Source organism: Talpa occidentalis, unplaced genomic scaffold (assembly GCF_014898055.3).
Source record: "Talpa occidentalis isolate TD23 unplaced genomic scaffold, MPIMG_talOcc4v2.1 talOcc4.3, whole genome shotgun sequence".
Taxonomy (NCBI): domain Eukaryota; kingdom Metazoa; phylum Chordata; class Mammalia; order Eulipotyphla; family Talpidae; genus Talpa; species Talpa occidentalis.
Genome location: NW_023603184.1, coordinates 97,416,717 through 97,442,118, shown reverse-complemented (window position 1 = coordinate 97,442,118; position 25,402 = coordinate 97,416,717). Strand labels below are relative to the sequence as shown.

Sequence of the window (25,402 nt, the reverse complement as noted above, 5' to 3'; positions counted from 1 at the left end):
TAATTGTCCTTCACAGTTTAAAATGGCCATCCTCCTGTTTTGGTCCACACACCAGTCACCCCACCCCCCATTTTTCAATAAAAGATATGGTTGCCAACTATCAAGTCTCAGTCATTACAATAAAATTAATGCCTTCTTTTCAGTGCAAGGCAAGTATTTAAGTTTATCTAAATACGTACTAGTTCTTTGTATGTCAGCTTCATAAAATTCATTTTAAAACATTTTAAGCAAATATAAGGGCATAAAATAGTTTCATGACTAAATATTATTTTTCATTTTTCATCTTTCTAATATATTTCATCATATAGAACATGTAATATACAATACATACACACTTGATGCAAATTAAAATCACATTTCCTCCATCGATACTGCAACTGCTGAATTCATAGATTTAAATTTTTTAATGATATGAATTTCAAACATTTTAAAATTATGTTTTGAAATAAATAAGTATGTTTTGAAATAAAAAAGCAATATGAATAAAAGTGAGTACACATTTGCTTTGTACAGGTCAGACTTTACTATGATGTAATCACACATTTTATGAAAGTGTGATATTTAGTGCATGGATAAAGAAGACTTTTGTCCTGCCTGTCACATTTATAAGGATCACTTTACAATACAGATGTAATAAAAAGGAATAGTCATAGGAAGTTGAACATGTTGAGTTAAAAATAGCATTGTCCATAAAGTCCCAAAGAAAATCAGTAACAATTAAGAAAATTTAAAAAAGCCTTTAAAGGATATAACCCCAAAATAAGAAATCATTTACATGAGAAGATATTTAACAATATACAGTGAAAACCCTCAAGCCCAAAATATCTCTGAAATGAAAATACAACTTATTAAAACTGTCCACATGATGCTGTTTGGGATGTGAACAAAAGAGAACTCCATTATTTAATTCTAGATACCTCACAAGAATCTTAGGCTGGAACCCAGTGTTTAATTAAAATACATTTCTTTAAAATTTGAAAATCCTTTCAAAGTTGTAAGTACTGATATTTATCTTGTTGTTTCCATTCAGATATCTCTCTGCAATCAAAAACTTTAGAAACCCAAATTCAGTTTTTCCTTATGAAATTATCCCATAGAAACAAAATACCCACGTCACAAATCCATAAAACATTAAGATTTAATAAACAAGCTAAGGGAAGCTGAAAACCAAGAACACCTTGCCAATTTCCACCATGAATTAAAATAGCCAATCCTTATCAACGTCTTTTATAGAAATAAAATCAGGCATATCATGAAATCTGTCATCGTACCTGCGTGTACTTTAAACGACTACGGCGCACACGTTGTAAAATCTTCACTCTGAGAAATAAAACACACTTCATTTAACTGCTGCAAAACACCCCTGCAGAAGACCCAGCGCATTTTTTTTTCTAAGCAACTGATCCAGCTCTCCACCAGCACGGTGACCTTTGAACTCGCTTCTGCCCCCCCCCCCCTTTCTGCAGTCAAAGCCTCAGAGCTGGTCTCATTTGCATAAGGCTCAGGCAGCCCTCCAGCAGCTGAAACGGAATGCTGGGTAAGGAATTGTGGAACTGCAGTTCTGCCAGAATACCTGAATCACGGGAGAGCAGGAATACGCGACGGGGAGTGGGCAAAGATTTCAACTGGGTTGTCAGCATCACAGCCCCCATGTCTATTAATGGATAAATGTTTTTAACTCTTTGTTTTAGAGTCCTGCTTTCCCCCCTCCATAGCAAAAGAAGCTGTCAGCAATGACTGTGGTAACCAAGGAAACCCAAATAGTCAAATACTTCATTTAAATACATGTGGAAGGCCAATTTAAAATTTTCATTAACTTCTCTTGTTTTTGAAACATAGCTTTTTTTTCTATTGGAATACATATTGCACGCATAACCAGGGACATAGGGTATTTCTTTTTGTTGTGTTTTAAACAGCATCTTACAAGCATAAATTTATTTTAGTCACTATGCAAATAAATGAAGTCACTATAGTAATTCTATAAAATGTTAAATGTGCCCTAGTACTATAGTGTTGATCCCTCTAAATGGTGTCCAGAAAATTAATTGTAAAGAATTTAGGTCCCAGGATGCCTTTAAAACAATAGAGCCGTAAAAATGTAGCGCAAAGTTACCTATGTATTTTAATCTAAAGACTCATGTACCAATAATGCTTGTCTGTCTTTGGCAAAGATGTTCAGTGTTGTGCTATTATTTGCTAGAGTTATTTCTTCTCTTGTCTTCCCACACAGCAATTTCTCTATTAAAACATAAACTTCTCTATTGCTCATAAACCTAAGAAGTGGTTATTTTCCAGATACAGAAGTCATGTGTACAAATTTTTATAAATACACATGAAGGCAAATATTCTTTTAGTTTTTAAATGGTAAGTCAATAGAACTATGCATCACATAATTAATCCATTCTTCTCTTTTAAATTAAGCTAATTTTTCCTCCATTAGTGAATGAATGATATCTATGAAATAAAAGGTTTTATGTAATATTGTATTTCATTTATAAAACAAATGTAACATGAAACATTGTAATACACACACTATATTACTATAGTAATAAAATGTGTTGTTCTTACAGATAACACTGTTAACATTTCAACATGCTTTTTTAATTTTTAATTTAAATATTTAAATATTCCAAATCTTTTCTTTCAGTACACTGACAGACAGCATTAAATTTCTGAAAAATGCAATATCTAATTTATTAGGCACATAAACTATGTAATACAGGATTTTTTAATACTGGAAAAATAAATTTGAAGCTTTTCATTTGGATTATTTATCAGCATTCTGCCTTATATTATTTCTGTATGCAGAAAGATTAGAAATTAGTAACTCAATTTTTTCTTACCCATAAATTTTTAAAGAGGATAAATAACTTTTCAATTTACTATTCCCACATAAACATTTCTCTATCACATCTGACTACATCAACAATTTAATTGTATTGAGTCAATTTAAGTGCATCCTTCATATTACATACTGTAAATATCTTGCAAAGTTTTTGTTTAAGGCAAAACACACATCAGCCCATCCTAATTTAAATCCAATCAAACACCAAGGAAGTGCTGGAGTAATTTATAAAATCACTGACCTGTTCAAATAGCTGTAGTCTTAGTTCTCGCACTCTTTATTCACTAGAATCCAAAATAAATGGATTATCATTTTATAATATGTGTCAGCATCACCGAAGGCACTGTTCTTCCTGGTTCAGCGGAATCTTCTTAAATTTGCCAGCCCTGTGTTTTATTGCTGGTACCGTATGCTTTATTGTTCAGCGACAAGAGCTTCCCTCTGCACAAAGACTCATTACCTACTGCTGGCTGCACGGCATCAGCCTCACTGAGTCTTCCTATATGTGATCACATGGGAGTTTTGTCTGAGAAAGCCAGGCATGCCACTGACTTCACTGTGTCTATGGATATTTTTATCAGCTGAGGGCTGCTAAGAGGAAGGAATAGCAGATTATGAAGCTGCTCTAAGTCATTAATGCAGCACAACTTATGGAAATCCCTTCACAAGGCTTTTTCCCATTATTATAGAAAACGTTTGAGCAGACATTCAAAAGAAGTTAACTAGATTTTATTTTAATAAGAGGCTGAATAATAATTGAACGATAGGAAACTAGCAAAAAGCTGTTTTCTTACCTTTTGCTTTCTGAAAGTACTTTTGTATAAATGTTGCTAAAGAGCCTTGCTCAACTGACGGATTTGACAGTATGTTTTAACCTTTAGATTGCTGGAGTTCCTCTTTCTTGGAGATTGGTTTCCATAAGGAAAAGTGGCTGTTTCCCCTAAAATCTTCCCGATAAAAATCTCAATCACTAGGAGATACTACATATGAATAAAAATAGATATTCTAATCACTTTTGATAAAGTAGGTGAGAGGGTGAGACTCTTTTATTGATGTATGTAAGAGTAGATGATTAATTTATCTTCTCAAAAGATGACAGATTCCTAAAACAGCTGACTTAAAAGAACAATAAAGATTTCAATTTAAAGATCTAAAGGACATATGGTTCATATTAATTCTTAAAATCGCAGTAACTTATTTTAGACAGCTTACCTCAATAAAGCATATGGTTTACCTTATCTGATTTCAGTGTTAACAAGTAGTTTCAGAGATGACTGTTCAACATTTACAGGAATTTTCTGCTGTATAGGTGAATTAATATATATACATATACATGTGTATGCGTGTTTATAAGTACATATACACGTTGTTAGATTGTCTAAAAATTTTTAAAAATACAATTAACTACAAATATTTCTCAAAATACAATGTGTCTTTCCAAATGAAAAGGCTATTTTAGTAACTGGAATTGGTGAAAGAAATTTCTTATCTCTTTAATATTTTGTCTAAACTGAAAGGGTAATATTGCTTGTTACCCATAAATAAAAATTAGAAAATATGTCTTCTATATAGTATAGTTAGATAATACAGTGCATTTTAATGTTTGTAAATAGCACAGTAATTAAAAAGAGTAAATATACAAACCTGCTTAAGCTTTCCATTAATAGTAATTTTCTTGAAATAATTATAACAAAATTTTAAAAATAATTTTGAGTCACAATAGGTAAGTGTGGCTTAATAACCCAGTTTCTAAATGCAATGTCACTCTTTACAGTATTATTTAAAATCATTCTTTACAACATTTTTTGTAGAGTTGTCACTTATTTAGAATGTTTCATATCTTAAATAAATGTCTCTTGGTGTGTTTTTATTAACATTGGGAAAATTCAGATATGTCTTAAATGCCACCATTTCAATGCATTTGTTCCAAAGTGCTTATGTTCATTTTTCCCTCTGCACACAAGAACTACGCTAATACTACAAAACCTTGGGGCATTAAAAGAAAAAGCAAAACAGAGTGTTCCTGATTTATAATGCACCCCTGGTTTCTTAAAGATATGTACATTCTAGCTAATATCATTGATGATGTCATCATGCTAATGTACAAGGAAATAAACAAAAGGCAGCCATTTTTTTCTTACTGCATCACTTCAAAAACAGTGAAATAAAATGGTTGCCAAATGGAAGGAAAAAATCAGCAGAAAACAAAGTTACTTTCAAATTCTTGGACAAGGGAGTGGAAGAGGTATAAAATTGAAAAATAATGCATATATGTGAAGTTTGCATGAATATATGCAAAGAAATAATTTAAAGAAAAAAGAAACTACAAATAAACACAAGAAATATAGATATATCTAGCAATTAAAAGAAATTACTGGTAAAATAATAAGTTTCCCATGGAAAGACTATAGTCTATATAATCTTAATATATTAAATGTAGGAGCCTATTAGATTCATTAATGTTATAAAAGGTATCTAAAGGTGCACAACTGAGGTAGAAAGATCCAGGAAAAGACAGACTGAATCATGAAATTGTAATAATCTTCCCAGGTCTACTCTTGTCTTAAATGACCTTGATGAGTTATTCCAGCATCTTATGCCTTAGTTGTCTAGTCTGCAAAACCAGAATAGAAAAAAGTCTTTGGAAAACATGTCAATAGCAATGTACAGCAATATTTTTAAAGATCTGTTCTCTAAAATGGCTTTAACCAAGTACTGTTGACTAACACTGATAAAATGAAAAGAGAAGATATAAAATTCTAATGACTGTTTAAAAGAATTTTTAAACTAATTATGCTAATAATGGTAAGAAACAGATTTTATAAGTGGATGTTTGGACAGAGATGATTTTTTTTTTTCAAATAAATGCAAAAAATATAGAAACATATTTAGTATGTTATTTGGAACAAATCTCATAAAATTGCCTCAAGGTTAAAACAAATTACAAAATATACCCATCCTTCCAATCAAAATTCCAGAACACTATTTCAGTGACACAAGAGAATTGCAGCAGAGTTCCTGATTCTACATTACACAATGAACACAATGCTCCTGCTTATATAACAATTTCATCAACCAAGAGTTCTTTAAATTTGAAATTAACAGAGACACAGATCACAGGTTAAAGAAGCAAATTCAATGAAAGATTAAAAGAATGTTTTAATTTACCCTGCTATATTAAAAGATATGAATTGAAAATAGATATTGTTGTTATTACTATGGATTCTCAGGGCTTGGTTTTTCTCTTATGACAAAGGCATCACAGAGTTATTTTTTTTCCTCCTCTTTTCTACTAAATAATTTCAGAAGCAAATAAAAATGTTTACTATCCAGCTCATGCAGTAATTTGGGTAAAGACAATTTGAAGGAAGGTGGGCAAGATTTATTGAAACCATGATCTGTGCTTTCTGAAACCATGTTACTGTAATTAGTACACACACACACACACACACACATACCCCCCAGCACCTCCTGTTGAATCTACCCTTGATCAGGCCAGATTTTCTAGCTATGTTTCATCCTCCTCCACAACACATTCATAGATGCCAATAAGCTGGTCATGTCAACCTCAAAATCCAGGACAAATTCAATTCAGCAAACATTTGTTGAGAAGTTATCATGTACTAAGTTCTGAGACAGTCACTAGGGATACGCAAATAAAATATAAACTGTTCCCCAGATTATAATCTAACTAAAATAATATTTTCAATTGCTGAGCATATTATGGGAAGGTAGTAAATAGAGGTATTTTTCAATAAAATTTCTCTATTTTCTATTATTGTTTTCTAAAATCAGAAAAGCATTATTATAATACAATCATTTACAAATGTCAACTCTCATCTATTTATAAAGGCTGCAAATTATTTGGTATCCTTTTTATTAAGAAGTGCAGTTTAATTTCCCTTGTCTTTATTCTAAACTGGTATTATTGATTTGCTTAATCAATAGGGCTCAGAAGTGGTGCTGGAAATTCCAGGTTAGAAACTTTTCAGCTTCCACTTGAGACTTGAGACACTCTCTCAATAGCCCTAAGCTGCCATGTAAGGGAACTGACCACCCAGAGACAGCTTTAGTGAAAAAGTCACATTCATATATACGCTCTCTGCTTAACAGTTTCAAATGATCCCTGAATTCAAGCCATTCCTGATGCCTGACATGCATGTTAAGCCATCTTAGACACTCTAAACCTACCCACCCACCACCTGGGAGAGCAGGAGGTGATCCTACTTGTCACTATTTAGAAAAGAATTACTTAGCTGAACTTTTCTCAAATTCTCATCCTATAGAAATCATTAGCTATAAAATGGTAGTTCTAGGCCATTAAGTATTATAATAGTTACTTAGCCATTGATAAGTGGGACATATTTATATGTAGATGAAGGGATGTCATAAACATGAAAGTATGGTCTGGTAAACACAGCCAATGAAATCAATGAATTTCATTCAATAAAATGGATTCATTCCATGGGTACATTGAAAGAAAATACAATGTGGAAGGTAGAAAAAGGAAGCTAAAATATTCAGGGAGTTAAACAGCAAGTGAGGACTGAATTACCTAAGGTTGGGATTTCTGCACTAATAGGCAGGAGACTGCTCAACCACCTGAGAGTAAAGGGAATTCCCAGGTGTAACATGTCACTTTGAGAAAAGCTCAGAAATAAGTGCAAGAATTTTACTCGCTATAATAAGAGGAACTTTGAGGAAATACTGATGACAGGAGATTTAGGCCTGTATTGGAAAGTGGAAGGATAAAAAAGAAGACTGGTACTACTTCTTGGAATACTCTGAAGGAATTAGATTTTGGCAAATTGTAAGATGTTATTAAATTATAAAGGCTTGACCTCCCTGGTGTCCTAGGGGTTAAGTCCAGCGCTACTACCACAATGGCCTGAGTTCGATCCTGGCTAGGGAGGTAACTCACATGGTGCAGCAGACCTCTCCTGTCTCACCTGCTGCTCCCCTCAGTGGTGTATTTCAGTAGATCTGCCTGTTCTGCTCTCCACTCTGTCTCTGGTGAATCCTCTCAGCTCCTGCACCTCTGGTCTACACCCCGGTTCTTTTTTTTTTTTTTTTTTTTTAGATTTATTTATTTATTTATACAAGCACTGGGTACAGTCAGAAGTGTGGGAGGGTGAGAGAATTCACCAGAGCCAGAGTGGAGAGCAGAGCAGGCAGACTGATGAAGTACACTGCTGAGGGGAACAGCGGGTGGCAGGAGAGGTCTGTGCGCCATGTGGGACCCTCGCCCGACGTCCGGGGATCGAACCAGCGCTGCAGAGGCTGCGGGCAGCTTCGCAACCCAGCGCTCAACCGCTGCGCCACCAGGGAAGCCCATATACCCCAGTTCTTGTATGCATAAATAAATAAATTCTTTTTTAAAAAGTTATAAATGCACAGGAAAAAAGGTACAGTTGAAGTAACGAGTAAAGAAGACAACCGTGACCATTGAACAGTGGCTACACCAGACCAGAGAGGTACTGAGACAGCAGCAGGGGTTGTCATGAAGAGTAGATGGGAAGAATTGAGGAAAAAGTATTTGTCATAAATATGGAAGGGGTGTTTAAAATTGGTTAGATAAGCCGTCTCTGATATCACAGCCTTGAAAGCCAATGATTCTATATTTAACTACAATTAGATCTAACAGAGAGAGATGGAGATACAAACAGACAAAAGGAGATATTATTAGAGTAATTTTGTTAGTAAGATCAGTAATTCTCACAAGTATTTATCAACTTTCATATATTGTGAGTTAATCAGCTTTCATATATTGTGAAAGATGTTAATATCAAATATTGGGGGTCACCCTGGTGGTGCATGGGCTTAAGTCTGCACTATCAAGCTATCTCCAGCCACTGCAGCATGAGTTCAATCTCCACCAGGGAGCTGACCCACATGGTGCAGCAGACCTCTCCTGTCTCACCAGCTGCTCCCCTCAGCAGTGTGTTTCAGTCAATCTGCCTGTTCTGCTCCCCACTCTGTCTGGTGAATCCTCTCACCTCCCACACATCTGGCCTACACCCCAGTTCTTGTATGCATAAATAAATAAAATAAACCTTTTTTAAAATTACATCAAATATTGTAAATGGTGCGTTTTGGAAGGCTGTGAGTTACTGTAAAACAGCAGGACCTTCCTTAAATACAGCACATGGACAGGAATATACATATTTATTTCCTGTGTTTGATTCCTAAGTTCGAGGCGTGGGGAAGAGATGCTGGGGGGAGAAAATATGTTCTAGTTCTGCAGAGATTAAAAAAAAAAAAAACAGATAACTTTGGGTAATATAAACTAAAATTTAAAACTCACACACAAAAGCAAACATTGTTTAAAAATGAACAATGATGTAAAAAATATAAATTAAAAAAAGAAAACTCTCACACACACATATACACACTCCACTTCCTATCAAAGTAATAAGTCTATTTTAATTTTTATCCTTTTAATTCTTCATTCTATCTGAATATTAGACGACCATGGTAGCAGATGTTAAGTTAAGCTGCCAGTAATGGGCCACTCAGGATGATGCAGGTTAAGTGGTCGGAAGTGTTCTATAATTGCTACTACTGCACATACAATATGTAATAAGTCATTTGAACATGGCTCTAAAGAAGTCTTTATGCAAAGTAAGCCAGAGAGGAAGTATCCAGATTTTCTTCCCACCTTTCATCATTTTTATAACCAGAAATGCACTAGAAAACAGCATTTACCAAGAGAAAGGAGTAAATTAAGCAAACCTCTCTGAGAAGACAAAAAGCTACGTTTTTTTCCTTAGTGACCATCAAAGTTAATTACAATGATTTCTTCTTATGTGTAAATAAAAAATGGAATAAAAGTGCATATGGTAAAATCAAACATAAACCAAACAAGCAAAAAAAAAAAAGAATAATTTAATAGAACTACTGCTTAAGAAGGCTACAACACTGCTTTTGGGGGTCAAGGTAGAAGTGAAAGAATTTCCTATATTTTGTTTTATCAACATAAGTAAACAAGTACTTGACTAACAGACTGAATCAACTTTGATTTGATTAACAGAGACATACAGAAACAGTTTAGGCATATTATCCACCCAGATTCACTCATTCATTCTTACACTTTCTTATTTTACATTCATTGAGTAATACAGGATCAGAATCTGGTTTGGTCCTCAGGTAGGTTAAAAAGAATAGTAAATAATAGTCTCAAGCTAACTGGATTAGCATCTAGAGATGAAGACAGAGTTACAACATTGTGGGGGTTTATAATTGAAGCATATATAAGAACATAAAGACAAGAGTAACCATATCTATCAAGTATTGTGAACTTACTAAGATGGAAATGCTTTAAATATATTAATTAACTCATATATCCATTGCAACAAGCCTTGAGATAGCTACTTTTATCATTGCCATTTCATGGATAAGACAACTGAGGCAAAAAGTGGTTAAGTGACTTGTCAATATGATAGTAAGAACCCAGGTAGTATGGCTTTAATGCAGTGTGGCTCTACAGGAAGCATATAACCCAAGGTAGTCATGGTGGATTTCACAGAAGAGGTGATATGGTAAATAAATCTTAAGAGGGGTAGTTATTTTTTTTTAAAGATTTATTTATTATTTTTATACAAGCACTGGGTACAGTCAGAAGCGTGGGAGAGTGAGAGAATTCACCAGAGCCAGAGCAGGGGGCAGAGCAGGCAGAAGGACTGAAGTACACTGCTGAGAGGAGCAGCGGGCGGAAGGAGGGGCCTGCGCGCCATGTGGGACCCTCCTCCGGTGGCAGGGGAGCAGCTGGGATCAAACCGGCGCTGCAGAGGCTGCGGGCAGCTTCGCAACCCAGAGCTCAACCGCTGTGCCACGGGGGAGGCCAAGAGGGGTAGTAGTTCTTTTGTGGAAAAGAAGAATATTCTAAGCAGAAAGGCCAGAATATGCAGACTCTGAGGCATGATTAATGTATGTGTAAAGGAAACTAAAAAATTCACTATGAAAATGGTCTGATTATTTGTCTCTTGGTGGGATTGTGAATTAATAATTCTAGGATATTTGGGGCATCCTTGGTGGCGCAAGGGGTTAAGACGCAACCTATGAAGCTATCTGCAGCCACTGCAGCACGAGTTTGATCCCCAGCCAGGGAGCTACCCACATGGTGCAGCAGACCTCTCCTGACTCGCCCACTGCTCTCCTCAGCAGTGTATTTCAGTCTGTCTGCCTGTTCTGTTCCCCACTCTGTCTCTGGTGAATCCTCTCACCCCCCCACACCTCTGGCCTGTACCACAGTTCTTGTATGCATAAATAAATAAATCTTTAAAAAAAAATTCTAGGATATTTGAAACTCATCATGGAGTCAACTTGTACTAATAGGATTTGTTCAAGTGGCTTGATTAGAGCTGGGTTTTATTATGTAACTCTGGTGAATGAATTGGAGAGAGGAAATAGATGAGGAGAGAGCTAGTGAGACTATTGAAATATCAATTTAAAAAGTTAAAAAGCTTTGACCGAAGGCAATGACAGCTCTGGGGATGGAGAAGAAAGATACTGAAGATGTATCTCAACAGAGACTTGGGCTGAGATTGAGGGAGAATCCTGAATCTAAGGTTTTTAATCTGAGAGAAAGAATGGATGATAATAACATTAATCAAAGTTAGAAAAACAAGAGGAAGTTGAGACATGGACCCAATCATTGAATGTATGCCATGAACCAGACAAGAGTATAAAGTTCTAAGAATACAAAGATGACATCTTAGCCTCTAAGTGCTAAAAGCCTAGTAGGGGAGCTCAGAGACAAAAATCTATTACCCAGATACCTAATTCACCCCATCATAGCTAACTTTTTAAAAGTATAGTATTTCTCTCAGGGACCTGATTAAAGGTTAAGAAAGAACAAAGAATGCCTACATGGGCTCCCTGGTGGCCTAGGGGTTGTTTCAGTGCTATCACCTCTATGGTCTAAGTTTGATCCTGGCCAGGGAGCTGACCCACATGGTGCAGCAGACCTCTCCTGTCTTGCCTGCTGCTCCCCTAAGCAGTGTATTTCGGTAAATTCTCCTGTTCTGCTCCCCACTCTCTCTCTGGTGAATCTTCTCAGCCTCTGCTCCTCTGGTCTACACTCCAGTTCTTCTACACAAAAGAAGAAAAAAAAAGAATACCTATTTTTCACATTGAAACTTCAAATCTGGAATATCATCCATTGAGCTTAATCACGGTACTTATGTATGAAAGCTATATAAAAGTGTTCTGTGAAGGTTAAAATCATGATCCTGATCATAAAATCCACCTCCATGCTTTATATTAATCATACAACATGAATACAAGAAATAAATTAGATTTCTCCTTCAGGCAAATATTTTAATGAGCTTAATCCTGTGGTTTGCTATTAATGGTAGTGGCTGGCTTCTTTGATATGAGGCATGCATTTTTCTTTCTTATTCACATAGTCAGCTTCCCATTTCATATTCATTATTCATGTCTATTTTTATCAAAGAGCACTATTACATGAAACTATGATCTAAGTATGGTTGCTTTTAATTTTTATTTATGGAGGGGGAAACATTATGCACCCTTACTATACTGGCATGTGATTTACACATGTGATCATAGTATGTATGTGTTTCTTCACATTAGAAGGTGCAGCTCTTTAATTTGGTTGCTAAGGCTAAAGAACAGGTACTCTTCTCACATTTGTTTTAGGTCAGACCATTAGCATACCATTAAGAAAAGCAATTAGCCTTGTAAATAAACTAATAAAAATAAGTTTTGATTACAGTCTCAAGAATTCTAAAAATTTCCTATGTGAGTAGCTAATCTTTGGGATTAAGAATAGAGAGAAGGGTAAGCACATTTTATCTGAACATTATGAATACCCCTGATAAACAGCTGACAATCATGGACACTAGAGCAATTGCTGCTCTTTGGCGGCTGTAGCATGATTTAGATCTTTGCCTCTTAAATTAATAGTGGTTATTTAATTGGAACGTGCAATTATGATGGCTGATACAAAATTGGCATTATCCTGCTACTGTTTCTCAATCTTTCATAGTGAGGTGACTTTAACATGTCTGTTACATTTCATTTATATAATACTTTGACTAGGAAAACTATGGCTACATTATACCTTTACCTGGTGACTCTAATTAATTGTATTCTGTGGCCACTATGAACCATGGGGCTGTGATAAATTTATGGTCTAACGGACTACAAGAAGAGTGCAATTTTTAATATAAAGATATTTCAAGAAAAGATATTATAATAATTAAAACTTAAAATCACCTAAATGAACTTAATATATACTCATCAATGTAGTAGGATATCAGATAGTCATTATTAAGACTATGTAAAACCAATGCTTAAATAATAACATGTAAATGTTCAATTACAATTAGTGAAATATCTACCAGAAATATAAGCAAATGTATTTAAAACAAATATTGAGAGAAGACAAGAGAGGAATGAAAGAAATTAGGAATTATGCATGAGTCTAAGCATTGTCCACGCTATGATCTCCATATGAACATAAAATAATTGTTAAAATATAATCAAAGTCAAAAATAGTTATCTCTTGGACATTCAGTAACAGTTGATTTTGATTTTCTAGTTTGGCCTTTTCTACATTTTACAAGTGCTCTGTTTCCTGTTACCAATGCAATGTGAAATTTAATAATAAAATTGTTATTATACTAAACTGAATTATACTACATTAAGTAATAAGAAAGGCATTTAAAAATAAGATTATCTAAACAATTTCAACTGTTGTAATGTAAGCCTTTAGTTATCAAAGTATTTGAAATTGGCCCTCAAATTCTATAGCGTTAGGCTGAGTTTGATGCTTGATCCTGTTTGCTAGGCCCCCTAAAGATGTGATTGCTTTTGACTGATAAACAGATTCTTTTTAACATTTTCTTGAAGAGCCACATGCAATGCCGTTTTTCTAAATTTGCTTCTGAAGTACTATAAGGAGGTACACATATCCACTCCTCCTTTCGCTAGATGGCAATGGACCATAGAAGTGGTTGAATGAGTTATCAATGAGTTTTACACTACTTCAGACCCAATGTTCAGCCCTACATTTTAACAAATTATTCTACTTGCTTGCGGGAAAAGAGATTATACTTTTACGAAAACTATTAAGGGCACTAGGAGAATGTGGTATATTAAGTCCTCACTTAACATTGTCAATAGGTTTTTGGAGACTATGAATTTAAAAAAAACATGATATAATAAAAGCACAGTTTTACCATAGCCTAAATGATATAAACAAGAGTTATGTTCTCACGGCATATTTTTGGTCATGAAAACATCACCAAACTTCTAAAGACGACAAACACTTGTAACTTAGGCAATCATTTGTAATCATTCATTCTTTCCTTCATTCACTCTCCAACTTGATTGTTTCAACTAAAGTCACAGCAGTCCAGAATGTCAGGCAGAGAAAACACCATTCCATAGCAGGGCATGCTCACACACACCCATACTCAGACAGGGACAGTATAGACATGCCAATTTCAGACTGGTACAATTTAGACATGACAATGAATCTAATATACACATCCTTGGAATGTGGGAGGAAACTGGAGTGTCGAAGAAAACTAGGCAGACACACTGAGCATGTGCAAACTTCACCTAGAGTGTGGACCTGGCTGCGAATCTTTTTTTTTTTTTCTTTTTGCATCAATGTTATAATGAAACTACATTGAACATAAGGACATCATTCAAGGACATGAGATACATGCTCAAATTGAAAAATAATATTGAGAACTGAAAAAGAGATCTATAGCCAGGCATTAGGTAGGTCTAGTTGAAATTTAACAACAGAAAAAGTGGAAGTCCTGTGGGAAAGCATTTAATTGAGAAAATATTAGTGTCTTCATAGTAAGTCTTCTTTATGCTTGGATGGTGCCTGAAATGCAAACATCCAGCAATTGAACTCTTGCTTTCTTGCTGTCCCAAGAGACATGATGCTGAAGATGTTAGGATCTAAACACACTGTCAGTGGGTTTTGTTATGGTTATTAATTGTATAAGGAAAAAGAACCAATCATATATAGTTGCAGAGTGTTTCCCAGGCAACAATTTGAGGGGCAATTTTTAATCTGCAGTAACCAATAAATCTTTGGTCATAAATAGCAGATTTTGGGATCAAAGCCTATTTTTAGTCCCTAGCACAGTATTAACTATAAGATGGCCCTCTGATTTCTTATACTTTCTGCCTCACATCATCAGGTCAACTATTTCTTCCTCTTTAAGACTCAGCTTCAGAATGCCCACTCTTTAAAGTCTACTTCCCTATCTTAATCCACATGGAGAGAAAAGGTCATTCCTTTCTCTTCCTGTCTTGTTTATTACTCTACCATACATTTTATAATATCATACCATATTAATTGTTTGTCTTTCTAGAAAGATACCAATAAATAGAATCACAAAGATAAAAGCTCTGTTATATATTTTTATATTCTTAGAGCCAACCACAAGAAGCTCAATGCTATTGAATGAGTTCTTGTGAAAATGTTTTCAGAATACAGACAAGCTTTTAGATAGCTGCCCTAGGATCCTTTGAGCATGCTGGTAACAACAAGCTGCTCAGAAGACAGAATTATTGTTTAACACTGACGTCTAGTTTGTGTTTTTTTACTTTATCTGAATATAAAACAGATGGAAAGCTGGAGATATTATATACACTTCAACCCCGACCCCTCAGAACAGGGTTATGAAAATTGCATCAGTCTAGCTATCTTGAAATTTTTCTCCTCTCGTGGCCATTCCACAGCTGCTAACACATTTTTAGCTTTGTTAAAAATTTCTCTAACTGATAAAATTTATTGGGCCCTTTTCTCAATTACCAATCATCATTGCTACCCCCAATGCCAACATTTTATCTCCTCTCCTTTTCCTTCAATGACAGGAAAGATGTGCTTCAACTGTTCCCCTACCTACAAGCAGTCCCCGTGATTCTGGGCATACTTAATATATAGTCTCTTTGAAGTCATAGGTGGACTTCTTGTAGTCGGACAACTTGTATATCAGGTTGTGCTAACAATGGGCCTTCACAAATATTTTCATGTTTTGCATACTATATCTCCCCAAAGATAAGCCATCTTTTTTTTAAGATTTATTTATTTATGCATACAAGAACTGGGTATAGGCCAGAGGGGTGGGAGGTGGGAGGATTCACCAGAGACAGAGAACAGGCAGACTGACTGAAATACACTGCTGAGGGGAACAGTGGGCGAGACAGGAGAGGTCTGCCGTGACATGTGGGTAGCTCCTTGGCCAGCCGGGGATCGAACTCGTGCTGCAGAGGCTGCAGATAGCTTCAGATAGCGTCACAGTGCTGTGCTTAACTTGTGCCACCGGGGAGGCCCAAGCCATCTTAAGAGTACTATTTCTGGGCCTCCCTGGTGGCGCAAGGGGTTAAGCACCACACTAGGGAGCAATCCATAGCTTCTGCAGCACAAGTTCGATCCCTGGCCAACCAGGGAGCAACCCACATGGTGCAGCAGACCTCTCCTGACTCACCCACTGCTCCCCAAAGCAGTGTACTTTGGTCAATCTGCCTGTTCTGTTACCTACTCTATCTCTGGTAAATCCTCTCACCCCCACATCTCTGGCCTATACCCCAGATCTTGTATGCATAAATAAACAAATCTTTAAAAAAATACGATTTCTGCATGTGTTAAATAAAACTATGCAATATAGTTATAATATATAGAAGAACTATTAAATATTCATATTCATTCAGAATTTATCTCACTGGATTTTATTAGTCATTAACATAAGAAATACTATTAAGATACTGAATTTTAATGAAAACCCCCTTTCCTCCTACCATCATACCTACAAAGAGAAAGGATTTACAAAGTAGAAATTCCTTCCAAAGTTTTCATCTATCGCACTGTCTTCTTTCCTCTTGAGTCAAAGGACTAACTGTGTAGTGGAAAATAGCAAATTTCAGTTTAGTTGTGGAGAATTTCCTCAGACAGAAGAGAGTACAATGTGCCCTGAATTGCAACAATTTTATAAACATGGGAATTGAATTCATAAGAGAGTAAATATAATTTTGCAATATTTATAGAGAAATAAAATCCAAAACAAACAGTTCATTTTTGAATGCAGTGAATATATTGCCAAAACTGAAATGACTTTTTGTAGCATCTCAAGAACATAGAAGAATCATTACTGAACTGGAAAAGTAAGAAATTATTCTTGGAAAGGAAGAAAAAGATCTCAGCTACTCTCCCATTATGAGTCCAATTTTATATGCCCTTTTAGGGGGATTGTGCTGCCTAACTTGAATTTATTCAACCTTTTGATGGACTTGAATTTTCTCCTGAGCTGTTTTAAACATTTCCTTTCATCCTTAAGTAGTCATGCAAGGTAGAAGGACCACTTGTAACTTTATCCCGTTTTACTGATGGGAAAAGTTAAGGCATAAATACTTTAAGTGGCCACTTTCTTAGCTTAGACTAATGCTCTTTTCACTCAAGTACTCTGCCTTTCTATCATTTAACTGCAGAAATGTATTTGACAAGGGCCTCCCCTGTGGCGCAGCAGTTGAGCGCTGGGTTGCGAAGCTGCCTGCAGCCTCTGCAGCCGGTTCAATCCCCGGCTGCTCCCCGGCCACCGGAGGAGGGTCCCACAAGGCGCGCAGACCTCTCCTGCCGCCCGCTGCTCCCCTCAGCAGTGTACTTTGGTCCTTCTGCCTGCTCTGCTCCCCGCTCTGGCTCTGGTGAATTCTCTCACCCTCCCGCGCTTCTGACTGTACCCAGTGCATGTATAAACCAAACAAACAAACAAATAATAAATAAATAAATAAGACATGCCTCTAGAAAATTAAAAAAAAATAAATAAATAAAAAAAAAAAAGAAATGTATTTGACAAGAGGTAGTCCTTAGTAACTAATATAAGGAATTAAAGTATTCCCTTTTATATGTTAGGTAGATAAATGGATAGTGTTTAAAAGGATGTTTCTTTTTTTTTTAAATGTTACAATTTTTTTTAAAGATTTATTTATTTATGCATACAAGAGCTGGGGTGCAGGCCAGAGTGGGGAGGAGAACAGGCAGACTGACAAAATACGCTGCTGAGGGGAGCAGCAGGCGAGTCAGGAGAGGTCTGCTGTGCCATGTGCATTGCTCCATGGCCAGCTGGGGATTGAACTCGTGCTGCAGAGGCTGTGGATTGCTTCATAGTGCGGTGCTTAAAACCTTGCGCCACCAGGGAGGCACTAAATGGATGTTTCTTAAACTCAAATTCAGTATGTGAAAGTAGACAACTATAAGTAAACATAAAATAGTAGCATTTTTTTCCTCTCAAATGTTTAAGCTTCAGTGAGCCAAAATCCCATCACGAACACTAGTGAAACAGTTTGAAGAGATTAAAGACAGATCACCAATGGAGTAGATCTGCAGGCTAAACACATATAGGGAAAAAGTCTGGTTCACCATGTGGACATGCATTTCACATCTGATTGAGTAGTTAACCAAATTATACAGGTATTTGGCACTTTCTTTTAGACAACACTTGGTCACCTGCTTACAATATTGCTTTCTTTCCAGTTAAAAACAGAGTGATTTGATTAACTTTCAGTTTGGGAGCAAATGTTGCAACAAGGCAGTCAGACTTCTGGTGGTTTGAGTGGACACTGTCAGAGGAAAGGAGAAAGCTGTTGGCAAAGATGGAATCACTCAGTGAGAACCGGTGCATTAGCTTTCGAGTAACGTAACAGAAGATGATGCAGGAGAAGAAATAGATAGCTGAGGACTGTTTGTGAGTGGCTAAGAAAACCAGTCAAGGTGAGTGTTAACAAAGGTTGTGATTATCTAACTCTATCACCATATAGGTCAGTACTATGGGTCATCTTTAAAAAGGCTTTATAGAAGTCACTGAGAAATTACCTCTGGAATATATTTGTACCATTAAAATGGATATTCCTATTTATAAATCATCTTTAGAAAAGAAGTACACTCATCCCACTCTTTAACAAGGGGGAAATTTCAGGTAAAATAATAACAGAATTTGTGACCTCCCTAAGAAAAATAATAAAACCTAATTGTAATTTTTGTCCTTGGATTAAGGATCCATAAAAAATGGTCTTATTTCTTTTAAAGTATTACACACAGAGTAGTATGAGACAAATAGACCAGAAAGATGACTTGAGGGCCTCCCTTGGTGGCGCAGGTGGTTGAACACAGCGCTGTGAAGCTGTATGCGGCTTCAGCTACATCGTTTTAATCCCAGCTGGCCGGCGAGATACCCACATGGCACAGCAGACCGCTCGTGTCTCGCCCACCACTCCCCTCAGCAGTGTATTTCAGTCAGCCTGCCTGTTCTGTTCCCCACTCTGTCTCTGGTGAATCCTCTCACCCTCCCGCACATCTGGCCTGTACCCCGGTTCTTGTATGAATGAATAAATATTAAAAAAAATAAAATAGAAAGATGACTTGAAATCAAATTCAATATTATTCATATTTGTTTTTAGAGATTTCTTAATATAATTATATACCCTTAAATTTTAATGTGTCAAAGTTAAATGGCGACAATTTTGATTTTCCCTATTAAATTAACTATTAGTTCTATTATATATCCTTTTTCTTTACTTGTGGATGACTCTGGGATTCCTTCCAAAGAATAGTCTGCTAATAAACTATGCTTATTCATTTTTTTCTTAAATGTCACTTTTTAAATGTTTATCTTGGTCTAATGCATTTTAATGTTGTTCAGTTAAAAAGCCTAAATATAAAAGAGTAAAAATCATTTTTAACTGACAACCATGTCTTGTTTCTCATAGTCGTTATTTTTGAGAAGTCTAATATCTAGAACAAGTGATCTTAAAAGTACACCCCTATCAAAGAGCTTAACAGTTGACAGATGTATTTTTATTGTTGTTTCTCTCACCTTCACAGACCAACTTCTGCTTTTTCTGGTACCAGGGTGATTTACTAAAGAAAACGGAAAAGAATCAAAATTTTGTATATGTTGAAAATCAGAAAGAAATCAAAACTCCCATATTTAATCCCTGGCATCACTTTGCTGTAATTTCATGCTATGCCAGATGAGATAGACAGCATTATAGATTAAAGATTAAGACACAGAGACATGAAAATGTGCCTAGTTACTCTTATGTTGCTTGTGTAGATGTATTTTCTGTCACCGGGCATTAAAATAGTATCATCAGTCACTTTAGAGTATTCCTTCCAGCAATCTATGCCTTACAGAAGATTAATGGTAAAGATGATCATGCCAAGATGAATATCATTCGAGATTGTCACATGCACAGTTCCCTTTGGAAATGCAAAGATTTTTGGGGGTGACTAGCAAACACTTGATAATTGAGTGCTAGTAAAATGAACTTCTGTATTCACAAAAGATTAACAGGTAAAATCACAGGTGTTTTTACATACACACTGTTACTTTTTTAAACAACTGCTGCTTTGGGCCTCCTGGTGGCATAAGGGGTTAAGCACAGCACTGTAAAGCTGTCCGCAGCCTCTGCAGCATGAGTTTGATCCCAGGCCTTCCAGGGAGCTACCCACATGGCACAGCAGACCTCTCGTATCTCGCCCACTGCTCCCCTCAGCAGTGTATTTCAGTTAATCTGCCTGTTCTGCTCCCTGCTCTGTCTCTGGTGAATCCTCTCACCCCCACACCTCTGGCCTGCACCCCAGCTCTTTTATGCATAAATAAATAAATCTTTAAAAAAATTGCTGCTTCTATGTGTTGTTATTTAGGTATGATTGACTAACAGACATATAACATTGTATAAATGGATGAACAATGAGTTGGTTTGATGTATTTTTATATTGAAAGATGCAGTATCCTAAACAGATGATTAGTACTGTCATGATGTTCCCTCTAGCAAACAAAGAAATCTGGTGGTTGGAGTGAATATGTGTGTATTTATGTAAATATATATGCATGTGTGTTTAAGGTCAGATAGAAGTAAACCTCAAGGTTGAGTGGCTCACCTAGGAAGAAATTCCATGTATTGTAGTATGTGTTTTTTCTTCTTGTTTGGTCTGTTCAGAGATAATGACTTTTGTTTTTGGTGAGAGTGGTCACACTGTGGAAAAATAAAATCTCTGACAAATTAAGAAAAAAAAAAGTAAACCTCAAGCTGGCTATCTGGACTGTTCCTGGGTTTCCAGATAACTTTTTATCAGCAATTACAAATTTAAACACTTTTACACCAATCTTTAAACACCAATCTTTTAACACTTTTACACCAATCTTTAAACACATTTACCAATCTTTTACACAGATTGGTAATACATTTGCATGAGCAAGTGTAAGGGAGTAGGCTATGACAATGGCAGTGGATGAGTAGGACATAGTCAAGCTCATTAAAATTCAAACTCTTAAAACCCACCATGCCAGATAAATAAAATAATTAAGAGGTGCCATATCTTCTACTTTGTAAGAGCTTTCCCTTCAAATTTCTTTTTTTTTTTTTAAAGATTTTTATTTTATTTATGCATACAAGAACTGGGATATATGCCAGAGGTGTGGGGGATGAGAGGATTCACTAGACAGAGTGAGGAGCTGAAGAGGTGAATCCTCTGAAATGCGCAGCTGAGGGGAGCAATGGGTGAGATAGGAGAGGTCTGCTGAACCATGTGGGTTAGCTACCTGGGTGGGGATTAGAACCCATGCTGCAGCGGCTGATGATAGCTTGATAGCACTGAGACTTTAACTCCTGCGCCACCAGGGAGGCCACCTCCCTTTAATTTTCAACTTGTTTTGTGCTTCCTATTTTCTTTTTACATTGTTAGTAAAAAGGGGAAAAAAGGTCAATTATAATAACAATATTAACTCTTTCTGACTATATTGCCTCCATTAAAACTGGAAATTAACTAAATAAGAAGCCAACTTCCGTTTTCTTCACATCTCAAAACATAACAGCAAACCTTAATAAATGTGGGCACAGATAGTAAGAGAATTAAATACAAGGCTCTAGGGCAGAGGTTTCTAGGAATGTGCTTATAATAGAGTTTCACCTGGGATTCAATTAAATATTTAGTGAGAATAACTGAAAGAAAGGTGCTGTGCTGATAGCTGTGGGGGAGACAAAGATGAATACGACACAGTTTTTGTCCTCTAGAATGTCATGATCGATGACAGCCAACACATTTAACTTAGAGTGTGGAGTACGAGTGGGGTGGGGGAACTCTTATCTTTCTCTTTGAGTACCTATTTCTATTTGCACAATACCACTGTCCTTCCCCCCACTTTAATAGACTGTAATATCTTTTTTTCCTGCTTGAGGCCAATACACCTACACGGGCCTTTGATGCTCCTTCTTTCTCTTCTCAGAAATTATATAATAAATTAGTGGTCAACAGGATTTTTCTGTTATAGGCCAGAGAGTAAATATTCTAGGCTTTTGAAAGACATATTGTCATTGTTACAACTACTGAACAGTTGTGAAAGCAGCTGAAGACAATATGTAAACAAATGGATGTGGTCTGTGTTCCAATGCACCTTTATCTACAGACACTGATGTTTGAATTTCACAAAATGTTTATGTGTCTCATCACTTTTATTTTTTCAATAATTTTGAAATGTAACCATTATTTTTTGAGAGTCATACAAAAAGAAATAGTTGGTCCTGTTTGGCTTGTGGCCATGATTTGCTGATCTCTGATGTAAACAATTGCCATTCTTCTAAATCTTTGACCCTTCCTTTTCTACTTTCTTCTCCTTATAATCACATTAAGTAAAACATTAAAAATATTAACAATGACTCTGGACACTGATCAATGACTGGTTTCTGACAATTTAAATAATAGGTAGGCCAGTGTATCAGATGATAAACTGTAAGTAATCTCACTGTGTACAGGCTAAATGTAAGCCCATATCACACCTTCTCATCTCATTCAAAAAAACCAAACAAAGCTCCAATTGCAATGCCATCTTTATGTTGCTCTACTCTCTCCTCTTTATACCTAATATTCTTGAAAATTTTCTAATTTGCCACCCTTTATCCATTCATCAAGAAGGCATCTGCTACCACCATACCTTTAATAGCCTTTCCAGAAGAAACATTCCCATTTTTACTTTTCAGCCTCTTTTAAAATTTCCATGTTACTTGTATTAAATTCCCCTAATTATCTTCTACCTCTCTGACTTTTGATGCTTGGGATTCCTAAGAATTCTTGGCTCACTGTTTCCTATACCCCATTTTTCTTGCCCTTGACCAGCTGATCCATTTTCAGGGTCGGCTATTCACTTGAATGCAGATCACCTCCACAGGCGTGTTTCTACTCTTGACATCTCTTCAGATTCAATTTACCACTTGGATTTCCCAGAGGTATCTCAAAGTCATACATCTAACAATGAACTTGTAGTCACTTCCATTAGACATCCTTCTCTAGCATCCTATATCTAGGCCGCAACAATACTTCTTTTGCTGAAAACAATCAACTTGGCATAATCATCAATGTTTTCCTGTTCTACTCTATTCCACTTAACTGGGTACTAAAGCTCACTGACTTTTTCTCCAAAGATTTCTTAGTTCTTTCCCTCAGCAGTACTCCTATTACTGCCTTCTTTGTTCAGGTGTTTGCTCAACCAGACAATCATGCTGTTCTAGTCACTGGTCTCACTCTTTATACTACACCAGGTAAGCAGCCTAAATCACAAGTGTAATCAGGATCTCCCCTGCTAAATTTTGAAGTCATTCAAAATCAGGATACTTAGCAGGATACAATGACCTTCTACCATCTGGATTCTGCTTCCTAACTTAGTCTTCTATCAAATTCTATGTGTTTTTGTAATTCCCCAATAACAATAAGGAGCTGAACATAAAATGCAACTGTATGCTCCATGGCTTTGTAGATGCTGTTATGTCACTTAAATTCTCCTCCATTCTTCATCTGGTAATGCTTACTCATAATGATTCAGTCTCTGAATTCATAAAAGTGGGGTGATAGTCCTTGCTATTTCCATTTCATTACCAAAATTACTGAAAGCATAACTTCTCACCTCTGTTACTACCCCAGCTTAACCTTCAGTAAATAAGTAAGATATGGTTAGTCATTGCCACTCCAAGTCCATATTTGGCAAACAGACCTAGGTGAAGGGTACTTAGCCAGCATGGGAGTTAGACTGCTAGGTTCCATTTCCAACAGTGCAGCCTGCCTGCTCTATGACTTTGGGCTTATGTTTCATAAGCCTCATCCCTAAAATGGAAACTCTACTCATTTATGAAAAAACAATGAATACATACTGATTTTGAGACTCAGAAAAATGTCTTCACCTTCAAGGAACTTTCATTATAGTGGAAGTAAAGGGAGAAGGGGACAAGGAAAATAGACAAAAGAAATTAAATAAATAAAATACACAGTATATTATGTAGTATTAAGTTTAGGAAAGATAGGGAGAGATGTGATGGGATGTAGCGGTGGCTGACAAATTTTAAATAGTGGTTAGGGAAGGCTCACTGAGAAATGAGATTTGAGCAAAGACCTGAAGAGGTGAGGACCTGAGCTGTGAGAATATCTGGGGTGAAAAGAATGCCAAGAAGTGCAAGGGCAAATGATCTACAATGTTCCAGGAATAGCATTGACGTGAGAACATTGGAGTAGAGTGAGCCAGGGAGAGAATGAGGAGATCAAAGACATGGGTGAGATGGTGGGAAGCAAGAAGAGCAGTAGTCATGCTACCATTTGTAGCTGTTGCAAAAACTTTCACTTTTGCTCTGGGTAAAACAGTCTCTGGAGGACCTTGAACAAAGGATTGACTAATCAGAATAAGGTAAATAATGACTCTGGTGTTGCTGTATTGAAAACATACTGTAGGGGGCCTCCCCGGTGGCGCAGTGGTCGAGTGCTGGGTTGTGAAGCTGCCCGCAGCCTCTGCGGCGCTGGTTCGATCCCCAGCTGCTCCCCGGCCACCAGAGGAGGGTCCCACATGGCGCGCAGACCTCTCCTGCCGCCCGCTGCTCCCCTCAGCAGTATACTTCGGTCCTTCTGCCTGCTCTGCTCCCCGCTCTGGCTCTGGTGAATTCTCTCACCCTCCCGCACTTCTGACTGTACCCAGTGCTTGTATAAACAAAACAAACAAACAAACAAACAAACAAAAAAATAAAACATACCTCTATAAAAAAATATATATATATATATAAAAAAGAAAACATACTGTAGGGAGAGAAAGCGTAGAAAGAGGATGGTTAGGCGGTTGTTAGGATAATCTGGTTGAAAGATGGAGGTGGTTTGCATCAAGTGAAGATGGTAAAAATGTTTTACTCTAAATATAATTAAAAGAGTGAAAAGGATTTGCTCGATGCTGGCTAAAAGAAAAGACAAACTTGACTCCAGGATTCTCGTCTGCCCAATTATGATGTTGAAAGCACTTTGTGCTGGGAAAGCCATAAAACTTTTTCAAGAGATGGGTAAAAACAGGACTTCAGGTGAAGTAAAATTAACTTTGAGATATTTATTATATATCCAAGTGGAGATGTCAAATAGGGAGCTGACTCTATCTGATGTAAGAGTTGAAGTTCATAGAACTTTTTTTTTTTTTTAAAGATTTTATTTATTTTTGCATAGAAGAACTGGGGTATAGGTCAGGGGTGTGCGGGTGAGAGGATTTACCA

At 36.4% G+C, this 25,402-nt stretch overlaps 1 protein-coding gene across 9 annotated transcripts in view; it reads right to left on the bottom strand.

The window, feature by feature from the left end:
* Positions 1-25,402, bottom strand: part of CSRNP3 (cysteine and serine rich nuclear protein 3) — a 189,567-nt gene that overhangs the window by 90,852 nt on the left and 73,313 nt on the right. For 2 of the 9 annotated variants that reach the window (XM_054699810.1, XM_054699811.1), the window contains one exon: positions 19,705-19,748. The exons of 1 other annotated variant lie outside the window; for it this stretch is intronic. In XM_054699810.1, the coding sequence (XP_054555785.1) occupies positions 19,705-19,748 (44 nt within the window). Of the gene's footprint in view, positions 1-1,271; positions 1,321-3,086; positions 3,130-3,639; positions 3,926-19,704; positions 19,749-19,925; positions 20,091-20,774; positions 20,792-25,402 lie in introns of those variants that run through there. 6 more of the 9 variants (XM_054699813.1, XM_054699812.1, XM_054699814.1 and 3 more) reach the window with 6 other exon arrangements.